The sequence below is a fragment of the Primulina tabacum genome, chromosome 15 (assembly GCF_025594145.1).
Source record: "Primulina tabacum isolate GXHZ01 chromosome 15, ASM2559414v2, whole genome shotgun sequence".
In the NCBI taxonomy this organism is placed as follows: domain Eukaryota; kingdom Viridiplantae; phylum Streptophyta; class Magnoliopsida; order Lamiales; family Gesneriaceae; genus Primulina; species Primulina tabacum.
This window is the reverse complement of record NC_134564.1, coordinates 34,420,683-34,441,569: the sequence shown is the minus strand read 5'-3', so window position 1 is coordinate 34,441,569 and position 20,887 is coordinate 34,420,683. Positions and strand designations below refer to the sequence as shown.

The following is a 20,887-nucleotide window of genomic DNA, read 5'->3' as shown; positions in this document are numbered from 1 at the left end:
CACCATTTCTTGTGAAATTCACTTGCGTTATATAATTATCAAAACTGGAATAAAAATTTGGATTTCACCTAATCCCGTATAATATAATAAACTATTTATACCATTATATATTATTATTATTATTATTTGAGGTTTGTTCTGTCACATGTACATGAAATTAAATAGTTCAAAAATATAAAATAAAAAACGAGATATCAATATTGGATGAAAATATCCATAACTTGTCTATTTGCCCAAAAATCCCCTGATTCTTTCCGGTTGCTCCACTCAATCCTGTGGCTTCTTCCCATTGTTGTATTTGTTCGTTTAGTTTTAAGGAAAAATAGCACAAAATTGCCGTATCAATCATTTCTTGTTTTACTTGGTTGAAAGAGAGAAGAAAAAGAATTATCACGTGTTTTATCGCCGAAGCTTTTAGTTTGAGCCTGATGAACAAACCCAAGCCTGAAGATCCGTAATAGAACAAGAACAACAGCAGATTGCGAATCATCAGCGTAATAAGTATATATATATAATTTTATTTTATTTTATTTCTCTGTTGGCACCGCATAAAATGAAGAGAGGTACAAATCCCATCACAAATCTCCCACTTATATATCGATTCACTCGCAAAAAAACACAGATATCGACAACAGAGAAAAAGTTCTGATGTTGTTCCCTATTGCTCTTCTTCCCCCCTTCTCTTGTACAGACATGTTGATGTATCCGTGGAGGCATAGGCGGTGTTGCGCTTTCTTGCTTGTTGATTTTCATTAGGGCCGTCTTTATTTGTTCCAAGATTTCGTCCCAAGGTTTAATTATTTGATGGCGCTCTTCATTTCTTGCGCAAAATTGATGGGTCTCGCTCGTTTCTCTGACTTTAATGTTTTTTTTATCTTCATTTGCCCGTTTTGCAGGAATTTGAGGTCGCTTTGAAGTGAAATCTTGGAACTGCATTGCAAGATTGATTGGGGAATCTTACTATTGTAGAAAAAGAACGATTGAGAATTTATGTGGTTTTATTCAATGGGGAATAAATTGGGAAAGAAGAGGCATGCGGTGGATGAGAAGTACACTAGGCCTCAAGGGTTGTACCAACACAAAGATGTGGATCACAAGAAGCTTAGAAAGCTTATTCTTGACTCAAAACTGGCACCTTGTTTTCCTGGTGATGATGATTATGCTTGTGACCTAGAGGAATGCCCCATTTGTTTCCTGGTCTGCCCCTATTTTTGTCCTCGTTCAATTTTCTATATTTCATAGGGTTTGGGCGAGATTTCCATTTAAGAACGAAACTTTTAGGAACCAAGATGCCAAGTGGTTCAGGAAAAGATATTAGAGGGAAAACTCTACATTGTTTTAAAAGTCTTGCTAGAATTTGAAAGGGTAACTTCCCTGTTCATCCTGGATTTCCTTAGCTGTGATTGAATTCTCTGCTTATAACAGTAGTTTGGTTCTTGAGCTCCATTTGCTCGTCTGTGTGTTCACATTTTTTGGCCTGTTTTTATTATTGGCCTAGTGAGTGGTTTCTTCTACAGCAATGCAAAAGAAATTGCCTTGGAAAAGTCGAGTATTCAATAGTGCCAAAGAAATTATGAATTATCTCGGCAAAATTGTTGAAGTGTTTGACATTGGACATATGAGCCTGATCTTTAATTATCATTCTGGGCTATTAATGATACTCATGAACAACTGAAATGTAAAGTGGTTTGCTTCAATTTTTTTAACAACTAGTTATATCTTTTTATATGTTTTCCAGCGATAGACCAAGTAGAGTCATTTTATAGGAATTAATAAAGCGCTTATTTTTTCTTGACACAACCATCAAGTTTTTAGCAAACAATGGTGATCGGCTACATGTTATTTTAGATTTAGTTTGACCTCCATTTCATGTAGAACTAAATTTTTTTGTTTTGAATGTTTTCAGTTCTATCCAAGCCTTAATCGGTCAAGATGCTGCACGAAAGGCATATGTACTGGTACGCTGCTCATAATTTTATCCTTCATATTTAGTCATTATTTCACCAAACAATTAATCTTACTTATCTTGGTTTAAAGTCGCTAATATATTGGTTTTCCCCATTTCAGAGTGTTTTTTGCAGATGAGGACTCCTAATTCTACCCGGCCAACACAGTATCCTTGATTTCTATTTAATTGATTTTTTTTTTCAATTTTGTATAAAAGTGGTTTGCTTTGCTCGTAATATGCAATTGTTTGTTTTAACTATTTATTTGCGTTGCTCGTTATGCTGTCTAGTACTCCTGGTTCTGCTTACCTTGACATTGAAAGGTGCCCTTTCTGCAAAACCTCAAATTATGCCGTGGAATATCGAGGTGTTAAGACAAAGGAAGAGAAATGCTTGGAACAAATTGTGAGAGTGAAATATTAGTATCATCATGTGCTATATTTTTCCTCTTATAGTTGTTGAAAATGCCCCCACTTCTGAAATGTTGGCATGTAATGGAACGTACCTTTTTAGGAAGAACAACGAGTTATAGAAGCCAAAATAAGGATGAGGCAGCAAGAACTTCAGGATGAAGAGGATAGGATGCTGAAACGAAGAGAAGTCAGTTCTTCAAGCAGCATGAGAAGACCAAGTGAGGCTGATCATTGCTCGACTAGAGGTAATTGATATGAGACTAGTCAATGGTCATTGCTCATTTACTTATTTACATTTAACTTCTTTGTAGCCCCATCTTTTGCTTCTGCCTTGGAAAGTGAAGAAATTGTGGCCTTTCACGAGTCTAATGCTGCTGCGTCAAGACTGCCTCCACTCCGAAGGCAAAATAGGTCAACTTGTTTTATAATTTCTGCTTAAATTATTCTTGCTATGATCCACTGTGTTCTTAATTGAATAGGATCAGGCAGTTTAAAAGTTTGTGTTGATGTGTTCGGTAGTATGCCAAAAGAATATTGGAGGCTGGCTAGAGGTGTTGTGTATCATTTGTTCCATGTTTATCTCTTGGGAGTTGACTTATCACTCTAATTATGTTGCATTTCAAATGGTAATCTAAATTTGGTGAAAATTTAGTACTCTCATTTAATTTGATCCAGGGATCCAGCTAATCTGGGCAGTTGCTCTCATCAGACATTTCTTTTTTTTTTTTAAAGTTTCTCTTTTTCTTGAAACATGAAGATAGAGTCAAATGTAGGAAGATAATAACTCAAAATTGGCAATTTCTTTACATATTTATCTTTCCTTTTTATCTGGAGGGAAAGGTACAATCCCAGGTTCTAGGAATGTCAGTGACAGTGTTAGCTCTAGTTTTTCTTGATTCACTGTAGTGTCAGCATTTGTTTCAATATGATACAATATTGTTGCAGAAGTTTTTGGGTCATATATACTCAATATTAGTTTATTGTTCAACACGATTGATGTTCAATAATCTGTTTCTTACTTTTTCTTTAAGGTTCTGTCAGATGAAGAGCATAAATGTTGCTTTAGCCTTTTGAATTTCAGTTATCCACTTTCTTCGCTCATGTTAAAGCTTGTTTTGCTATCTTATGGTTAGATTTGAGATCTTGTGGTCATAAGGTATTAGAATTCATACCATGTACTTGTCGATGAGATCGACATGCATTGTTGGCTTAATGTGCGATTGTGGTTAGAAGATGTAATGCATGACAATATATCAGTGATTGTAATGTGTAACATTTGTCAGCGAAATGATGACTGGATTTCATCTTGTAGGTTGGAATGTAAATTCAACTAGGTAACTTTTTGTATTGATATGGAATAGCTTTTTTACATGGTTTACGGATATTAAGTGGTTAGGAGCCTGTGGGTGTGTCTACACGCTGAAAGATGAAGTAAATACGAGATGTAATCTTCATTTTTATTGATAGCTAGTGTTTGAGATCACCTTACACATAATGAATGAACCGAAATATACAGTAATATGAATATTTTTCCGTTCTTATGGTATCCCGACTTAAGAGGTGTTTGGCTTAATTAATTGAGCATCTTATAATCTCCATGAGATTTTATAATGTTTCTGGATCTTGTGATAATTCTTTTTTATAATTCTTTTTCCAAAAAAGAAATCTCAGTTTGTTTAATAAAAAACTGAACTGAGAGAAATTATAATTTTTATAGTGTTAATCTTGTTATTTATATGCTTAAAAAGATGAAGCTGTTACGACAACTTGTTTTAGAAAAAATACTATCAAGTTTATGAGCTTATTCAAACAACCTCCTTGTTCAAAAGGTTCTGGCAAATTATTCGCCGATGGATTGTAGAGTCTAAAGAAACCTTGGGTGTGTTTAATGACATATAAATTTATTAATGCTTTCCTATTGCCACTTTATTGACATCATGATAGTTCTTACCTACTTCTATGACTACGAGTATGTTTCATATCATCACATACTCGTGCATGCATATATTAGCACTAAGTTGAGAGATGGATTTTTTAAATATGAAGGTGATAATGGTTGCAGATTGGACTAATAGAATAGGGATTACTTCTTTGGAGATTTATGAGATGATTTACGATGCAATATCCCTTATATATTGCTCTTATACCAACACTGAATGCAGGGAAGGGGAATTTGACCTGGATCTCGAGGATATAATGGTTATGGAAGCTATTTGGCTGTCTATTCAGGTACTTCTATACATCCAATATTTTAAGTTTACTACTTTGTTGACGCGATATTTAGATTTATTATTTGGTAAAGAAACTCAGAGCTTGTCGCTTAGCTGATTTTGAAGACCATGTGTGTAGGTAATCTTGGATATGCTAAAAAAAGTGATGCTTTGTGACCTAATGTATATGTATGTGTTTTTTAGTTGGTCCATTTGAGGGGCATTAAATTTACAATGTAGTGATATTATGCAATGTTGGAACATAAACATCAATATTGACCACTATTTCCTTCTGGGAGAATAGAAAAATTAATATGTAATTTGGCATATTTGTGGTTTTGGTAATCTAATTTGTCGAATTTGTTCAATAATTTTGTTTTGCAATTTTGTAAATTTGTTTGCTGGAGTATTGACATGGCACCAGAACAGCGCCATATAAACAATATTTGTGGGACGTTAGCACTTTGGCGAATAAAGAAGTACAATTGCAAAAGAAGAAAACATTCTGGACTAAGACTGGAATCTGATTAGCTAGGTGATCAAAATCACAACCAGGCCGACTTATGGGATGAATTTTGCAATTTTCTCTCACCCATATTCTTGTTACCTCACATTGTTGATTGGTCTAATCATTAATCTTTTGCTCTGATCTCGTGATATGGCAAAATGACTTTTCTCTTGTTTCTGTGACTGTGATAATGTAAGGGGAGTGGGAAAAGACAAGATCCACAGTATGGTGATGCAGCTCAGCCTGAAGAATACCTTGCAGATGATCGTAGTTCCTTGGCGGCGATGGCCCCGATATCCGTATCTTCATCATCTCCATCTGGTGGTCTCGCATGCGCCATTGCAGTACTTGCAGAACAAGAAATAGGCGGGGAGACAGCTAATAACTATGCTGGTGGAAGCATGTCTACATCATATAGCATGCCTAGCTCAAGCAGATTTTTGAATCGGGAGGAGCATGAATCTGAAAGTTATTTTCCTGCAGAGAACATCAGTGATAACCATTTGGCAATGACCGGGGATACCGGAGAATGGGTTGATCATAGATCGGAGATGGCTGAAGTTGGAACTAGCTATGGAGGTTCTGATGAATTTGATGACTCAGTGAGACACGGGGAACAACCCCAACAAGATGAAAACCAAGATAGCTTTCAACCTGTTGCAGGAACAGTAGTTCCCGAGAGTTTTGAGGAGCAGATGATGCTAGCCATGGCTGTTTCACTGGCCGAGGCTCGAGCCAGGACAAGTCCGCCAGGAGTTACATGGCACTAGCTACCGTTGTAGGGTGTAGTAAAATCTCCAAATCTATCCCTCTAAAACCCAGGGGCCTAACGAAAAATATTTATTATATGCAACTCTTTATCCATTCATATAAATTCCAAACTTGGCGAGGGTAATTCCTTTCGGTAAACCCAGGGAATGCGAGATATGAAAGACCCTTCAACGATCTCCTTTCCAACTTTGTAGGTACCAAGTTGGTTGCAAAATGAATTTGCTCAATGGCCTGCTTTTGTTCAATGGGCATTTATCAGGATAACACTACTCGGGAGCTCGATATGTATGGATGTGGAGGTTTCAAGGGGAGTGTAAACAGATCAACATTGCACCTCGTGTGAGGCCGTCTTCTCAAGCTAGACAGGACACGAGAAAGTTGGCCACGTCCTATGTATCAGAAAATATTGTCTGGAAATGACTGATTCTCAGGTATATACGCAAGGGAACGTGCATGTATATACACACACACACACACATTTATAGTTCTTCCTAGATTCTCTTTTTGTGGGGGGTGGCTGGGTGGTTCAAAGGTGTACTTCGTTATGGGATGCCATAATTGACCATTTTCTGTTCCTGACGGACTATTCAACGCAATATGTGGGGTATAGATTCTTTTTTTCTTTCCATCGGCCGATCATATTTTCCTTCTAGTGGAGATGAGTTTGATGTTTCCTTGTGCTAATTGGCTGCTTTATGTGCGAGTGATGGTTGAACAATCCACGACCGACTTATCACCACACCAAACAATATAGGATAAATACATGGCAACCTTTAGTGACGACTAAGAGCAATTCGCGCGTGCATATATATATGCAGTGTTTCATAGGTGAAATTATAGGTGATTGCCGGGATGATATTGGAGAGGAGTTTTTTTTTTTTGTTCGAAGCCTGAAACCAGACAATGTTCTTGAGATTAAAAATAATATTTGACTTTTCTTTAATCAAAAATTTGAAATTACTTCTTTGACTGTTGTATTTATATTATATTTGCTCTATCTCAATATGTATATTTTTCTTTTCGTGAATGCTCTCTCTGTCTATTTGAAAGTTGTTTCGGGAAACAACAATTTAGAAAAAATGGAAGTATTTGAGCGAAATCATTTTTCAAACTTTATCGCTAGTTCTTCCACGTTAAGGATATCTCCAACTGGGACTTGAAAATAGCATTTCACGCTCTATTTATTATATGCAACTCTTTTATTAAGATTTTTTTAAAAAAAGAATTGTAAAAAGTATAAAAGAAAAAATAACAAGAGATACGTCATTTTATCACCACAACATATATTTCTAACACAGTCGAAAGAAGGAACAAAATATCGAGTCTCCTTGTGAACCCTCCCTAATGGCTCCCCCACAAAATTCTACGATGGGGAGAGGTGACAAGGTTTTCTTTTCTCCTTTCACACACGTATAAATTGTCCTCGCAAAAAACTTGGGACAATTATTGGTTGATTTTGAACCTCAACGTTGGGCACATGGGCGGAGCAGTATGAGCCCCGCCAAGACCCACAGCTTTTTAATATTTTCAATTTCAATTATTAGATAGAATCAAATAGATTGAGTTTTTTTTAAAAAAAATATTTCTAAAAAAAATGAAATAGGTTTTTTTAATATATATATATATGTGTCATTTGAGTTTTTTTTTTTTTAATTCATTTATTCAATATTTATACCAGGTATAAATAAATTCAGATGGTGTGTTATATATAGTTTATAAATCCATATTTTGTTAAACCATTTATGAATTATTCTTTTGTCGTCAATATTCCCTTTATAGGTAAAGTTGAATACTAAAAAAGAGTTTTCTCTGGTCATTTCATCTAAAAAAAAATATAGTGAGCGATTATCGAAAAATTCTAACCCTCCATATTTTGTTCATATTACAAGAAATTTATTTTAAAAAATGGAAACATATTAATTGTAAAAGAATACTTAAAACTTTAATATCCATCCCCGTATTTAAAATTCCTAGCTATGCTTGCTCGGACAATCACAATATAAGGGATTTTTTTTAAAAAAAATATATTGAGGTGCAATAATTGTCCATGCTCGATAGAACGATCGAATCATAGTATTGAGCAGATGTATGATTTAAAAATATTAGAGTTATACAGTTATCACCATATATAGCTTTTAGTAAAGAGAAAAAGTTCGATAATTGATATCAGAATCAATGTCAGCAACTTCTGTTATCATTTATTGCAATGAGTGCAATTATTATGAAGAGATATTTGGGCACAAAAATTGGTTGTGATTGGTAAAACAATCTAAATATTGCGATTGAATTAGATAGGTTAACTTGAGTTGTAAAATTAAATGAAGATTCATACAAATTAATCATTTCATAGAGGACTAAATCACTCCTACTTTCTCCTAGACAAATTATTCTTATGAAAATTATAAGTTATTTTATGAAAATATGTGCAAGACTAATTTTCTTAATCCTTTTAATTCTAAATCTATATTTCCTACACCTTTGATTAATGTCCTAATATTAAGAAGGTATTTGTTTACATATTATATTATGATTCATAACATGTACAAAAAAAAATTATAATTTTATTTTTTTTTTCTTTTATATATTTTTTCGGTCTTTAACATGAAATCGAAGACTAGTAGGTTCAATGAGAGAGTCCCTTCAGCCGTCGGGTCCCTCCAACCCAAAGGACAGCAAAAATGTTCTTCATACAAAAATCATTTAAAATATTTTTGCAGTTTCCCGAAAAAAAAAAAAAAAAAAAAGTAAGCAGAAAAGAAAAACGTGGAATACTTAGCGTTGCCGACAGTGAATAAGCACGTACACTCAATTAATTGCATTAGCATAAACATCTCATTACATTGATCGTTTATAATCATCAAGAAATACAATAATGGTTAAATATTAAATTAATTCAAAAAAATTCATCTATAATATTTATTGTAACAATGTAGAATTTTTATTGGTATCAAAAAATTATAATTATAATGCAGTTATAAAATCAATTGAAATTTATTGCATGTGACGATCGTGTAATGTTACACCAATTGTTGTAGAAGATTTCCCTTTAATTTTTTACTATTTGTAGTTATTTTTTCAAAAAATTAAGGATCATTGTTGCATATGGTTTTTTTTTTTTTTTTTTTGGGTTTAGTATTTTAAAAATTGTGATATAAATATATTCAAGAATTTTGGATAATGAGGGTGTAGTTATTTCGATTAAATTATTACTATACAAAAGATCCTTGGACTGAAAATTCATGTAGAATATTCTTCTCACGTCCAATTGACTATATAAGACTAGCAAGCGTGATATTCTCTATGTTATCACGACCATATTCTGCATCAACGATATCTCAAAAAACATGGCCACTATTCCACTTTCGTGGTCCGGCTCGGTTCCCTCTTCGTTCTCCCCCCTGCCTCAACATCGACGCAGTTTCACCGCCAAGCCACCACATTTTTCAGGCCAAATTCATCGCTTTGCTGTGTCGTGCAACCAAACGAACGAAGGCCAAAACCAGGAATATGACCCTAAAGACGTTGAGAATTCTCGAGGGAAATTGGACAGGAGAAATGTGCTCTTTGGAATGGGAGGTCTCTATAGTGCGGTAAATCTTGTTCCATCAACTTCTCCAGCGATTGCCACTCCAATTTCTTCCCCCGATTTCACCAAATGCACGAAAGGCACAAATCTTAACACAAACCAACCACTAGACGTGAACTGTTGCCCCCCGGTGTCTACAAGTATAATCAATTATAAGCTGCCTCCCGTGGACAAAATGCGAGTCCGCCCCGCCGCGCAGCTAGCCGGAGAAGAATACTATGCCAAGTTCGAGAAAGCTATTTCGCTCATGAAAGCTCTGCCTGCCGATGATCCTCGCAATTTCATGCAACAAGCTAATGTTCACTGTGCCTACTGTAATCTCACGTATGAACAGAAAGGAGACCCTGACGTAAAACTTCAAATTCACAACTGCTGGCACTTCTACCCTTGGCACAGATGGTACTTATATTTTTATGAAAGAATCTTGGGAAAATTAATCGATGACCCCACTTTCGGTATGCCATTTTGGAACTGGGATCATCCAGACGGAATGCCCATGCCTGAAAGATACGCGAGGGCAGCCTCACCCCTGTATAATGCGCGACGGAACCCGACTCATCTGTCGCCGGCCGTCCTCGATCTGGCATACGCGCCCAACTCCTCCACCGCCCAAGACAAGATAATACCCAATAACTTGACAATCGTTTACGGCGAAATGGTTCGCAATGTTAAAAAGCTAGATGATTTCTACGGGGATAAATACGTAACTGGTACCGCGCCTAACCCAGGTCCAGGCTCAGTGGAGCGTGGATCACACACTGCAGCGCACGTTTGGGTTGGAGAGGCCACGAGTACTGGAGAGGATATGGGGAACTTTTACTCAACTGGTCGAGATACACTTTTTTTCGCCCACCACGCAAATATTGATCGTCTCTGGTCTATATGGCGCAACCTGAGGGGATCACAACCCAAAGATTACACCGAAGCCGACTGGCTGGAAGCCGATTACCTATTCTACGATGAAAACGCAGATCTTGTGCGCGTAAATGTAAAAGACACGTTGGAGAACGAAAAAATGGGGTACGTTTACCAGGACAGGGACTTGCCCTGGTTGAAAAAAAGGCCAACTGCGCGTGTCAAGAAATCTGCGGTGGCCAAGACCTCAAAGGCGCCAGAGGCGGCGGGGAATTTTTTCCCAGTGAAACTTGACAAAGTGGTGAAAGTTTTGGTTCCAAGGCCAAAGAAATCGAGAAACAAGAAAGATAAGGAAAAGGAAGAGGAGTTGCTGGTGATCGAAGGGATTGAAGTGGACACTTCTAAGTTTGTGAAGTTCGATGTCTTTGTTAATGATGAGGATGATAAGCCTGACGAACTGGACAAGGCGGAATACGCAGGAAGTTTCTCTCAGGTTCCCCACAAGAATTCGACAACTGTTAAGACTAAGATAAGGTTGGGACTGACTGAACTGCTGGAAGATTTGGATGCCGAAGATGATGAAAAAGTATTGGTTTCTTTGGTGCCAAAAGCTAGGGGAGAAGACATATCCATTGGTGGTATCAAGATCATCTATGCTTAGCTTCTTTAATTTATGATTTGATGATGGTATTTCCTATATGCTTGGCTACTCTTGTAAGAAAATAAGAGATCTTGATTCGGTGTTGGATGAACGAGTGTAAGTTTTGTATATTTCAAGTCAATAAATGCATGTGTGTCTTAATTATTAAGAAATTCAGTCTCTCCAAATCACATTAAAACCCAGTATTTAGATCATCCCCCTTACCATTGATTGCACCTGGTGGAGCTTAATTAGGTGCAATTTGTGATTAAACTATGGAAGGACATATTCAAGAGACCCAATTCAACAACCCAAGATTTTAGCTAGTATAGAAAAGTACTCGAACAGACATCAAAACCCATTAATTTATGCTAGAAGGGAATCACATTTTCATAGTATAGTGTTTGCAAACCGTAAAATGAAAGACCTTATGTTCGAATCTGATCATAAAATGGCAACAATCACGATCAATTCTTTGTTGCGAAGCTTGTCCGGTCAGCAGAAAATTTTCGCAGATATGCCTGCCGCCTATTTTGATGGGCCGCCTAAAAACCACATCCACGAGCCTTGTTACAAACCCCCTACAAAAAACAAAAACAAAAACAAAAAAAATATATGTGCATTTCTAAAATGAAGTAGGAAACATTTATGAAATGTTATAGTATGTGTAAAAAATATGTCATTTTAATTAATTTTTTTCTTTTTATGTGATCTAAACTAAACTGGGAAAAACATTATTTATGAAAAAACTATATATATTAGAAAGAAATCAAATAAAATGATAAATGGTGGGTTATTTTAAATGATTAGTTTTAAAAATAATTATTTACTTGTACTCCTTTAAAATAGGATGAGAAGTTCAAAAATAATGAGGATATTTTTAGTAAAAGAAAAAAGGCTTCACTAGTCCATAGAAAAATTAATCAATAATGATCGAGCATTCGAGCTGAAATTTTTTTGTGCTGTAAAACTGGCAAACCCTCAGTTAAAAATAGAAAAAATATATATATTAAAAACTTGCAAAAATCCTCGTATCGACAAATTCTTTATGATACACGTGCTTTTAAAAACAAAAATCCCTAGAAAGCTAAAGCATCCAAAGTTGAATGTTACATTCTGAATGCAATAATAATAATAATAATATATATATATAATATAATATAATATAATAAAAGATTTTTTATATATAAAAACAAAAACAAAAGCTATGGTTTTCGGATTTGCTCCACTTTTGTATTCGGACCTATTTTTGCAATGTATTAATCGATAATAACCCATTTCAAAACAAATTAATTAAGATGGGAAAAAAAAAAGACGTATTAATGTTTCAAGTAATTAAATTTCTATAAAGTGTGGAATTTATGATTAAATATTCCTAACTTGTGACTTTATGCCAATAATGGGCTTGATTCTTTGAATGTTCTATAATTTTGGTAAACAATGATTGGTGACAAACGAAAATTGTGCTTAGTAGAAGCTATTCATGTGGCTAGTGTCCTCGTTCACAGTAAATAATATATGTATTGAGTGATGAATCATGTTCACTTATCTATATGTTATGATTATACGAGTTGACATGATTTATCAATTCAGTACATATGTCACGTGGATAAGAATATTGCTAATATGAGTGGCATGGACAAAACCCGAAAATTTGTAAGGGTAGGGCTACAAAAAATAGGCAATTTCAGTGGAGTCGTTGGATTTATATTTAAGCTTTTCACATGCTGTCTTTAGAAAATACAAAAACCTATCAACTTCACGTGAATTCATCTCATGCCCAACCATATAATTTCTTTTAAATAATTAACAATTATTTTTTTATATAATGATACTCATTGTATTATGATTATGTATATGCTCGCTCCAAATCAAAACTAAGGCAATATTAGTTTATATTTTCGAATAACATTTTGTGTAACATATATAATCTTTTAATCAAATTAAAACTAGTCCATCGATGCATGTACAATATTTTTTAATTAGAAAAAAGATGGAAAAAAAAAGATCGATGTTTGAATTGAACCTATAACTTGATGTTTCGGAAACGAAGAATCTATCCAATAAGTATCCTGTGAGAGATATTGTTAAAAAATACCTTTAAGATTTATGCAAAAACTTATGTGAGACGGTCTTACGGGTCGTATTTTGTTGGACAGATCTCTTATATGGGTCATCAATGAAAAAATATTATTTTTTATATTAAGAGTATTACTTTTTATTAAGAATATCGGTAGAATTGACTCATCTCACAGATAAAGATTCGTGAGATCGTCTCGCAAGAAACCTACTCTAAGATTTACTTGGTTCATTTCCGTTTCACATTGGATGTTTATTTGGTTTGTTGCCTTGAGAGAGCTTTGCAAATGTTGGAAACCGTAAGAGTGGTGGGGAAGTTAGGAATTGTGAGTGAGATGATTTGTTGAGAGATATTAGGTGTTGAAGGATGTTTTATGCGTATAAAAAGAAAAATTTGATGGATAATCATCAGTGACATCAAAACTATATGTTGTTTAAATTTAATAAAATATAATAATAATAATAAAAGATATCTAATGCTATGATATTTTCATTTCATTTTCGTACAAATAAAGGTATCACTTTCATACTGACACAATAAATAATGTTTGGAATAGTACAGTTGGATTGATGAATGATTTGTGAGTCACTTAATTAAGTCAGCATTAGCAATGTAATCAATCAAAGTATCAAACGTGATTACCGAATCTTAGTCTAATCAAGATCTTAAAACTTCATTGTCTACCTACCTTTTTAGTTATTTAATGAAGGATTACCTCGTTTTGTAAGTGGGACAAAGTTAGAAAGTAATCGTATTTAATTATCTGGTTTTTTTATTAAAAAAATTATAAATTTTAATGTAGAATCATATTCGGACAAAACTAAAAATGCAACCACATATAAAATTAATATTGCATGTGGTTCATTAATTTATCAAATTTTGATTTTGATACACTTCCTTTTAACTTTCTTCTATTTTGATTTAATTCTAACGTGACATCTGAGAAATCATCAATTTTTGATATGACGTCAGTATTTTTCAATGAAATGTCGATATTTCTATGCGCTTCGTCGGTAATTTGACCTTTATAAACGAAAGTTTAAAAGTTAGTGTAACAAACCTAAAATGGAACAATGCAGTGAGAATTTTTTTCTCACTAAATTAATAGAAATAAGTAATTTATTTAATGAATAATAAATTGATGAAAGAATAAATAAAATAATAATAAATATATACCTATGAACTATATATTGGGAAGGGTGAAAAAAAAAAAAAAGAAAAAAAGAAAACGCAGCCTCTATATAATTTACTCACGAGTGTTGGTTCACCTGTAATTCAAACTTTCAAAATGGTAATATGGGGTCAATGCACGTACATAACATATAGTTTTTACCGCTTGTCTGCTAATACTTGCAGATATGCATTAATAAATGCCGTTCAACGGCTACAACCCCCCACTCTTCATTCATTTAGCTGTTTCTTCTTTGATCTTGTGCTGCCACTCATTTTTGCAGAGAAGAAGAGGAAACTATACTGACTCAAGGTGAGTAATAAGTGTGATCGAGTCATTTCTTTGATTGTGAGCTCTAAATTTTTTTCCCCTTATATTTTGTCTTCATTGTGTCAGGTTTTCTTGTTAATTTGCGTGATTAGCTTTGATCTGGCTTTTCCAATGGGGTTTTCTTTGTTTGAAAATGTTTAATTAAAAGGGTTTTTCTTTTTTTAATAGCGTTAACCTCAAGATTCTTGAAATCTCATTAAAGATTTCAAATTTGAATCTTTAGTTGCCGAGTATTTGTTCTGTAACTTCAGATCTCATTAGCATCCACTTGATCATCGTGTTTTCACACAACCAAATTGAATCGCGTACGAAGGCAAAAGTCTGCACATCTTTTTATTGCATTAAAAGTTGCGAGAAGTGGACTGCAAAGTTACTTTCTTTTGTGGAGAAAAAAGCATGCGTCAAACCTTTGGATGTTTCTTTATGTTGCACTCCAAGGAATAGAAAATAACATGAGAAATGTCTGAGCAATCAACTTGATTTTTCTGCTTCTCTTTGTTTGAATCTTACTTCAAAAGGTATGATGAAGCTACACGTCTTGATTGTATGCTACAGTTTTTGATTTTAGGTAAAATATGATACTTCACCAACACTAGTAATGATCTCTCACGAAAAATATTTAGGGCGGTCCTTTTTTTTTTTTTTTGAGATTTAGTGTTCGCAGTAATTTTTATTGAAATGTTTGCCATCTCTTGTTGAAATACTTTCTCATATTATATTTCCAATTATGCAGATCAAACATTAAGTTCTGCTTCTGTTAAAAATCATTTGCCTTTAAACTTGATCCAAAATGCCAAGAACAACAAGGTAGTTCTCATAACCAGGAATATCCTTATTGCTCAATTTGCTGTCATTCCATTGACTTTATCTAGATTAATAATGAGAACAGGTTAACAGAAGTGCCTCAAAAGCAAACTCCCCGAGGTCCCCCTCATCTCAGGACATCGAGCTCTGCTTCTGATCTACTGCACCATCGTGTTAGAACTGAAAGGAGCCCGAAAATTGCAGAGGGTCGTTCTCCTCGTGGTGCCCAGTCTGATCCGGTGAATAAAAAGAAGCTCGGGACGCGTATTGCTGATTTAGAATCTCAACTTGGACAAGCACAAGATGAGCTCAAAAGTCTTAAAGACCAATTAGTGTCAGCTCAGACTACCAAAAATGTGGCTCAAGAACAGCTTGACAAGAAAGCAAAGAAACAACAAAACGACCCAGAGTCGATCCAAATCCAAGAGAAGCACTCGACTTCAATGAAAACCGAAGAAATGGACATGAAAAACAGCAGTGTCGCAGAGTTTGGATCGTCGGATGAAGTAGAGAACGAAACTGATGTTTTTGAAGTTCCTATGGAAACTAAGACACAAGTCGCATCTAAATCCGATGATTTGTCGTCTGAAATGCCGGTGGTAACAGAGCCAGAGAATTCCACTTTTGATGAGTTGGGATCAAAGAATGATGAGATAAACTTGTTGAAATCAAGCTAGATGAAAAAGACAAAGAAGTGGATGTTTTTCGTCAAGAAAATCAGAGCTTAAAGAACGAGCTTAACGAGAAATCACTTAAGATGTCATCAGATCAATCTCAGATAGAGGAGCTGATTATGAAGTTAAATGAAGTGGATCAAGAACTTGAAAATACTAAAAACAATGCATTCCAGATCAACGAGAAGCTAATAGCTACCGAAAAGGCAAAGGAAGAGTTAGAAAATGAGATGAAGAGGCTTCGGGTGCAAACCGAGCAATGGAGAAAAGCAGCTGATGCAGCAGCCTCGGTTCTAGCAGGGGGAGTAGAGATGAATGGAAGAAGGATATCTGAGAGGTGTGGATCCATGGATAATCATTATAGAGGCACATATGAACCGGTTGGTGTGTATCCCGGTTACGTTGATCCCCCTCGACCAATGGACGATGAAAGTGATGATGCTTTTGAAGGCGGAAAAAGAAAAGGTTCAGGTATTAGAATGTTTGGGGACCTGTGGAAAAAGAAGAGCCAGAAGTAGAACCTTAAATTTTCTTTTGTTGGTGATGTGTTTATGTGTTGTTATGTTCAGGCTTAGAGAATATGGTTACTTGCCATATTATTTGCCATCAGTATTTGTAGTTTGATTACTCCGACGCTCTTGTGATTGATTATTATCAATAAAAGACGGAGTTATAAACTAAAGATTATCGAAGTAGGGGGAGCTCCTGTGCCTTAAACAAATTATCATAGCTTGTATGAGTACTCATTATGCTTGTTTGTGTTCATATTCAGTCCGCTGACAATCTTGTAAGGTATGGTTCTGGACAATAGATCATGTGGGATTATGTTTGCGAACATATATTGTTTGAGCGAAAACTTTCATCGCTTAATCGTGGGAGCATATAGACAAGATGACCCTAATTTTACATAAATCAAAAGAGACGACAAGGAGATTTATGAAATATTTTGAAATTTAAAAGCAATATATGGAAAAATACATTTTCCATTAATGTGCAATGCTCATGTGATATTTGAGTCTATTAAACTCCTTGCTATCCTAGGAAACTTGTTCTTCCTAGCTATGTCCTTTAAAGGAGCCAATATTCATGAGCTCTGGAGTTGATCTCTTCTAAAGACCAAATAAATTCCACTGTCAAGATTCATTCCAACAGCTTTCCATATCTCAATCAACTTTGAATTTCTTTAATTCGCCACCATTTTGTTGTTCAGTTGGCAAACCAATCTGCAATACAAATATCACTTTGCAGTCAGCAGAAGTCAGTTTGTTGACATTAATTATTCCCTGCTCAGAAGCATACAACAGGCTTGGTAACATAGCGATGATCGATGCTCCTTATTTCTTGAAATAAGGAAGCATCAAATCTCTGTGTTCAGCTGGGAAGCAAATATAGTTGTTATGTTCAAACGACAAAATACAGCACAAAAAAGTACATCAGCAATTATACACCAGTCGTTTGCAAATAACAAAACAAAATTATTTAGCTTTTTTAAACACAACTAACAATTTTTTTTAACACGGTGACTTGAAAACCGTAGATGTGAAGGAATCTTCCAAGATTCATTGAATAGACGGGCATAGTTTTTAGGGCTGGAACTTGGATCGTCAAGTAATTTCATTTCGACCTTTGAAGGGAGTAATTGTGTGTGTGCATCTATAATTAGTTAAGTGCACAAGTAAATACAAGTCCAATTATTGAAAATAACTTTGGAACGACTTTTTTTTTTTAAAGGTGGTGTTGACAACAACAAAAAAAAAAAAAAAAACCCCTTTTTCTTTGAATTTGGTCTTAGTTTTACTATTTGACTAAAACTAACGTTGAAAAAAAAATAACATCTTCATGGGTTACTATTGCTTGTCTATTTTCATTGAATGATATAGATGTAAAATCTTGCCAACCAATAGAAAATTTTGGGCTCCATGAAACTAGGAGGAGTTGAAGATAATTGATTAAGGGCTGGCTAAGAATTTGACTATAATATAACTTTCTTGATATTTAAATAAAAACCCATAAAAATTATCATATAGATCAAGTGATGTAATGAGCATGCCAGAGATATCTAACCCAATTCAAGTCTTTGAAAAATCACGATTCTTGAAAAGTGATTGCCTAAGTTTGATGTATTCGGAATTAGTGATAACAACTCCATGGCCAATGATAGAATTACTTGAAATATGATAGATATTTATTATAAAAAAAAGTGAAAATATGAAAAAGAAAAAAAAATAGGGGTAAATTATGTATACACAAACAATTTGATTGATGAATACTTGAATTTATGAACAAACAAGTTACATGATGTGTGGAGGAGGAAAGACAGGCAAGCAAGCAAGCAAAAGAAAACACAAACTTTGCCATCTATGGAAAATTTTGAATCAGACTGTACCAAATCCCTAAATGTGACAAGCAAGCATCATGAGGCTACATTAATTTTCTCGAAGAGACCCAATCTATTATCAGCCAATCTTGACTTGTAAGCAGATTTTTTGTACTCAAACCATGTAAATTCCTTGTACAAACTGTCTTCTCCTTTCATTAGTGAAGGCAATGGGGCTATCTTCTCACTTAAAGGTGGGCCTCCGAAGTATATCATTGAAAGTCTTGATTTTGAGCTATTGGCCACAACTCTATGCCTTACGCTCTTGAACCTCCCATTAGTCATAACCTGCCCAGATACACAAAAGATATTTCATTATAAACTTTCCTTTCATTGATGTGATTGATTGATGGGAAATGAGACATGATTTTATCCCCAAAGAGTAACTTGTGTCACAAAGACTGACTCTATTTTCCTAAAATAATACATGTTCGGATAAATTAAATAACTATCAGTTTTTAATCAATAATCATTCTTCCCATTTTAAGATATTCTAATTCCACCTTAATTTTATTCCCCTTCGTTTTCATGTTTCTAGAACTATAGATGGTGACTTGAAAAACATAGATGTAAAGGAATCTTCCAAGATTCATTTGATGACAGGTACAAGCAAGAAACGTGGGCATGACACGAGAATGATGTCATAGACACGAGGGGTCAATACCATTTTCGGCACATTTTTTTATCTATACCTTACCGACCTCTCTTTCGATAATCATCATATCACACGCGTAATGCGTATATATGGAAATTCATAATAAATTTATTTCTTTGATATGATTTCTATGATATTGAGTCTGTACGATATAATTTGTATGAGTATATGCATGTGTGCAAGGGGTGGTGGTACCTGCATTGAATCACCAACATTGATGAAGAAAGAGTTGTGATCAGGCGGGATGGAAATCCAATTCCCATCTTTCAAACAGATTTGAAGGCCACTGGTGTTATTGGATCTAAGAACAGATATGACTTGCGGGTCAGTGTGCTCTCCAAATCCTATCAAATTCCCGGCGCCATTGGATTCTCCCAAATCTGGGCATGGAGGGTAGTGATTCACTCGGAAAACAGAGTCACTCTGTTCATCCATCAGAAGTTTACTGAACACGTTTCTTGGTTGGATCTTCAGTCCATCTGCTAGCATTTCAAGAATCTCAAACGCCATTTTCTTCACTGCCGATACATAATCTTTCAGAACACGACTGCAAAAGAGTACAGAGAACGTCAGAAACGGGGGGAAAACAGAGCTAAAATAAGAAAAAATAAACCTTCACTTTCTCAGTTTCTTGACTGGATTTGTAAAACACTGACCTGAAATTTTCCGCTGCTTCACCGAAAAGGGATGCAAATTTATGGAAATCGGCTTCGGTATTTGAATTCAAAAGCATGTACTCAAGCCAACCGACATCTCCATTATGGCCAATCTTTTTATTGCCATAGCCGAAAGGGTTAGGGGGGCCAGCTTTCTGCTTATCAGACGGAGGCAAAGAAAAGAATTTAAGAGCTTCCGATTCCAAATCTCTCATGTATTCAAAAGGGACACCATGATTGATTACTTTGAAGAATCCGAACTCTTCGCAGGCCTTAACTAGATGCGTTTTCGAGTCGGGCTTGGAGAGGTCTACCAGTGGCACACCAGGGAAAAATGTGGAGCAGTTATTGGCTATGGACAACTGTTCGATAGCGGGTTTTGAGAGAACCACCATTGATTTTTATGGGAACTGAAAATGAGGAAATGGAGACGCAGAGGTATGGAGGTTTATGGAAGATCCGGACAGCTGAGTAAAGGTTTATGACCATGAAGGAATGGGATGGAGTGTCGCTTGGCTATTTATAGAGGGTTTTGGAGAGAGACGATAATGGGAAAGGTAAGATTTTGGGAACACAAAAGTCGCACTTGAAATTATGAACCAGTAGAATTTTGTGAAAGGGAAATTCTTTTTGAATATGGAATTCAATCATACGTGATTAATAAAATAATTTGACGGTAACACGAATAATTATGTTCTATGTACGAAAGCGATATTCACACAAAATTATCGTTGTTTTCGTGTTAGAAGTTCTAATTCTTGGAGAAAATGACGTAATATCGTAATCATATCAAAAACTTCTGTGAGACAGTCTCACGAATCGTATTTTACAAGACAGATATCTTATTTGGGTTATCAATGAAAAATTATTACTTTTTTATCGTGAATATCAGTAGGATTGATCTGTCTCACATATAAAGATTCGTGAGACTGTCTCACAAGACATCTGCTCTATAATCAAAATCAACCAATCTCAAATGCCAATGCGCAAATTTTTTTATATATACTATTTTTTTAAAAAAAATTGCCATACAAAAAAAAAACACCAACATTTTGTTTTCGAATTGCTCTTGTCTTTACAATTTTTTTCTAAAATTGTAATTGCAAAAATTTTCAATATATATTTCTCAAATTGTAATATGACGTCTCACTAGGTAATTTATTAAGCTTGTCGCAATCACTTTTTCTTCTCCTCAATTTCTTGTCGAATAT

The 20,887-nt window shown here is 34.9% G+C and overlaps 3 protein-coding genes and 1 pseudogene across 11 annotated transcripts; 3 read left to right on the top strand and 1 right to left on the bottom strand.

Moving 5' to 3' along the window:
• Positions 1 to 262: 262 nt before the first annotated feature.
• On the top strand, positions 263 to 6,532 carry LOC142526227 (E3 ubiquitin-protein ligase DA2L-like). Of its 9 annotated transcripts, none has more exons than XM_075630481.1 (10): positions 263 to 494; positions 692 to 791; positions 897 to 1,197; positions 1,907 to 1,958; positions 2,068 to 2,113; positions 2,237 to 2,351; positions 2,460 to 2,604; positions 2,671 to 2,770; positions 4,522 to 4,588; positions 5,275 to 6,532. In XM_075630481.1, exons 3-10 carry the CDS (start codon positions 991 to 993, stop codon positions 5,845 to 5,847), a joined length of 1,305 nt encoding a protein of 434 aa, XP_075486596.1. In that variant the 5' UTR covers positions 263 to 494; positions 692 to 791; positions 897 to 990; the 3' UTR covers positions 5,848 to 6,532. The 9 variants fall into 9 exon arrangements, with proteins under 9 accessions (XP_075486596.1, XP_075486595.1, XP_075486594.1 ...); XM_075630480.1 differs by having other exon boundaries at positions 263 to 501; XM_075630479.1 differs by having other exon boundaries at positions 263 to 563.
• A 2,592-nt stretch (positions 6,533 to 9,124) lies between these two features.
• LOC142525768 (polyphenol oxidase I, chloroplastic-like) lies at positions 9,125 to 11,102 on the top strand. The gene has a single exon (XM_075630060.1). The coding sequence runs from the start codon at positions 9,193 to 9,195 to the stop codon at positions 10,948 to 10,950; it is 1,758 nt and encodes a 585-aa protein (XP_075486175.1). The 5' UTR covers positions 9,125 to 9,192; the 3' UTR covers positions 10,951 to 11,102.
• Positions 11,103 to 14,336: 3,234 nt separating this feature from the next.
• LOC142527087 (interactor of constitutive active ROPs 4-like) lies at positions 14,337 to 16,670 on the top strand (annotated as a pseudogene).
• Positions 16,671 to 18,220: 1,550 nt separating this feature from the next.
• Positions 18,221 to 20,274, bottom strand: LOC142528041 (gibberellin 2-beta-dioxygenase 1-like). Its single transcript, XM_075633083.1, has 3 exons — positions 19,677 to 20,274; positions 19,216 to 19,567; positions 18,221 to 18,653 (listed from the first exon to the last, which is right to left on the bottom strand). The coding sequence occupies exons 1-3, from the start codon at positions 20,069 to 20,071 to the stop codon at positions 18,402 to 18,404; spliced, it is 999 nt and encodes a 332-aa protein (XP_075489198.1). The 5' UTR covers positions 20,072 to 20,274; the 3' UTR covers positions 18,221 to 18,401.
• Between the last annotated feature and the right edge of the window lie 613 nt (positions 20,275 to 20,887).

Excerpts from the sequence above, each read along its gene's own strand:
- LOC142526227 (XM_075630481.1), top strand. The coding sequence starts at position 991 with ATGTGGTTTTATTCAATGGGGAATAAATTGGGAAAGAAGAGGCATGCG. Across the intron at positions 1,198-1,906 it reads AATGCCCCATTTGTTTCCTG|TTCTATCCAAGCCTTAATCG; the intron begins GTCTGCCCCTAT and ends GAATGTTTTCAG. Across the intron at positions 2,771-4,521 it reads CCACTCCGAAGGCAAAATAG|GGAAGGGGAATTTGACCTGG; the intron begins GTCAACTTGTTT and ends CACTGAATGCAG.
- LOC142525768 (XM_075630060.1), top strand. The coding sequence starts at position 9,193 with ATGGCCACTATTCCACTTTCGTGGTCCGGCTCGGTTCCCTCTTCGTTC.
- LOC142528041 (XM_075633083.1), bottom strand. The coding sequence starts at position 20,071 with ATGGTGGTTCTCTCAAAACCCGCTATCGAACAGTTGTCCATAGCCAAT. Across the intron at positions 19,568-19,676 it reads GAAGCAGCGGAAAATTTCAG|TCGTGTTCTGAAAGATTATG; the intron begins GTCAGTGTTTTA and ends ACTCTTTTGCAG. Across the intron at positions 18,654-19,215 it reads ATGTTGGTGATTCAATGCAG|GTTATGACTAATGGGAGGTT; the intron begins GTACCACCACCC and ends GTATCTGGGCAG.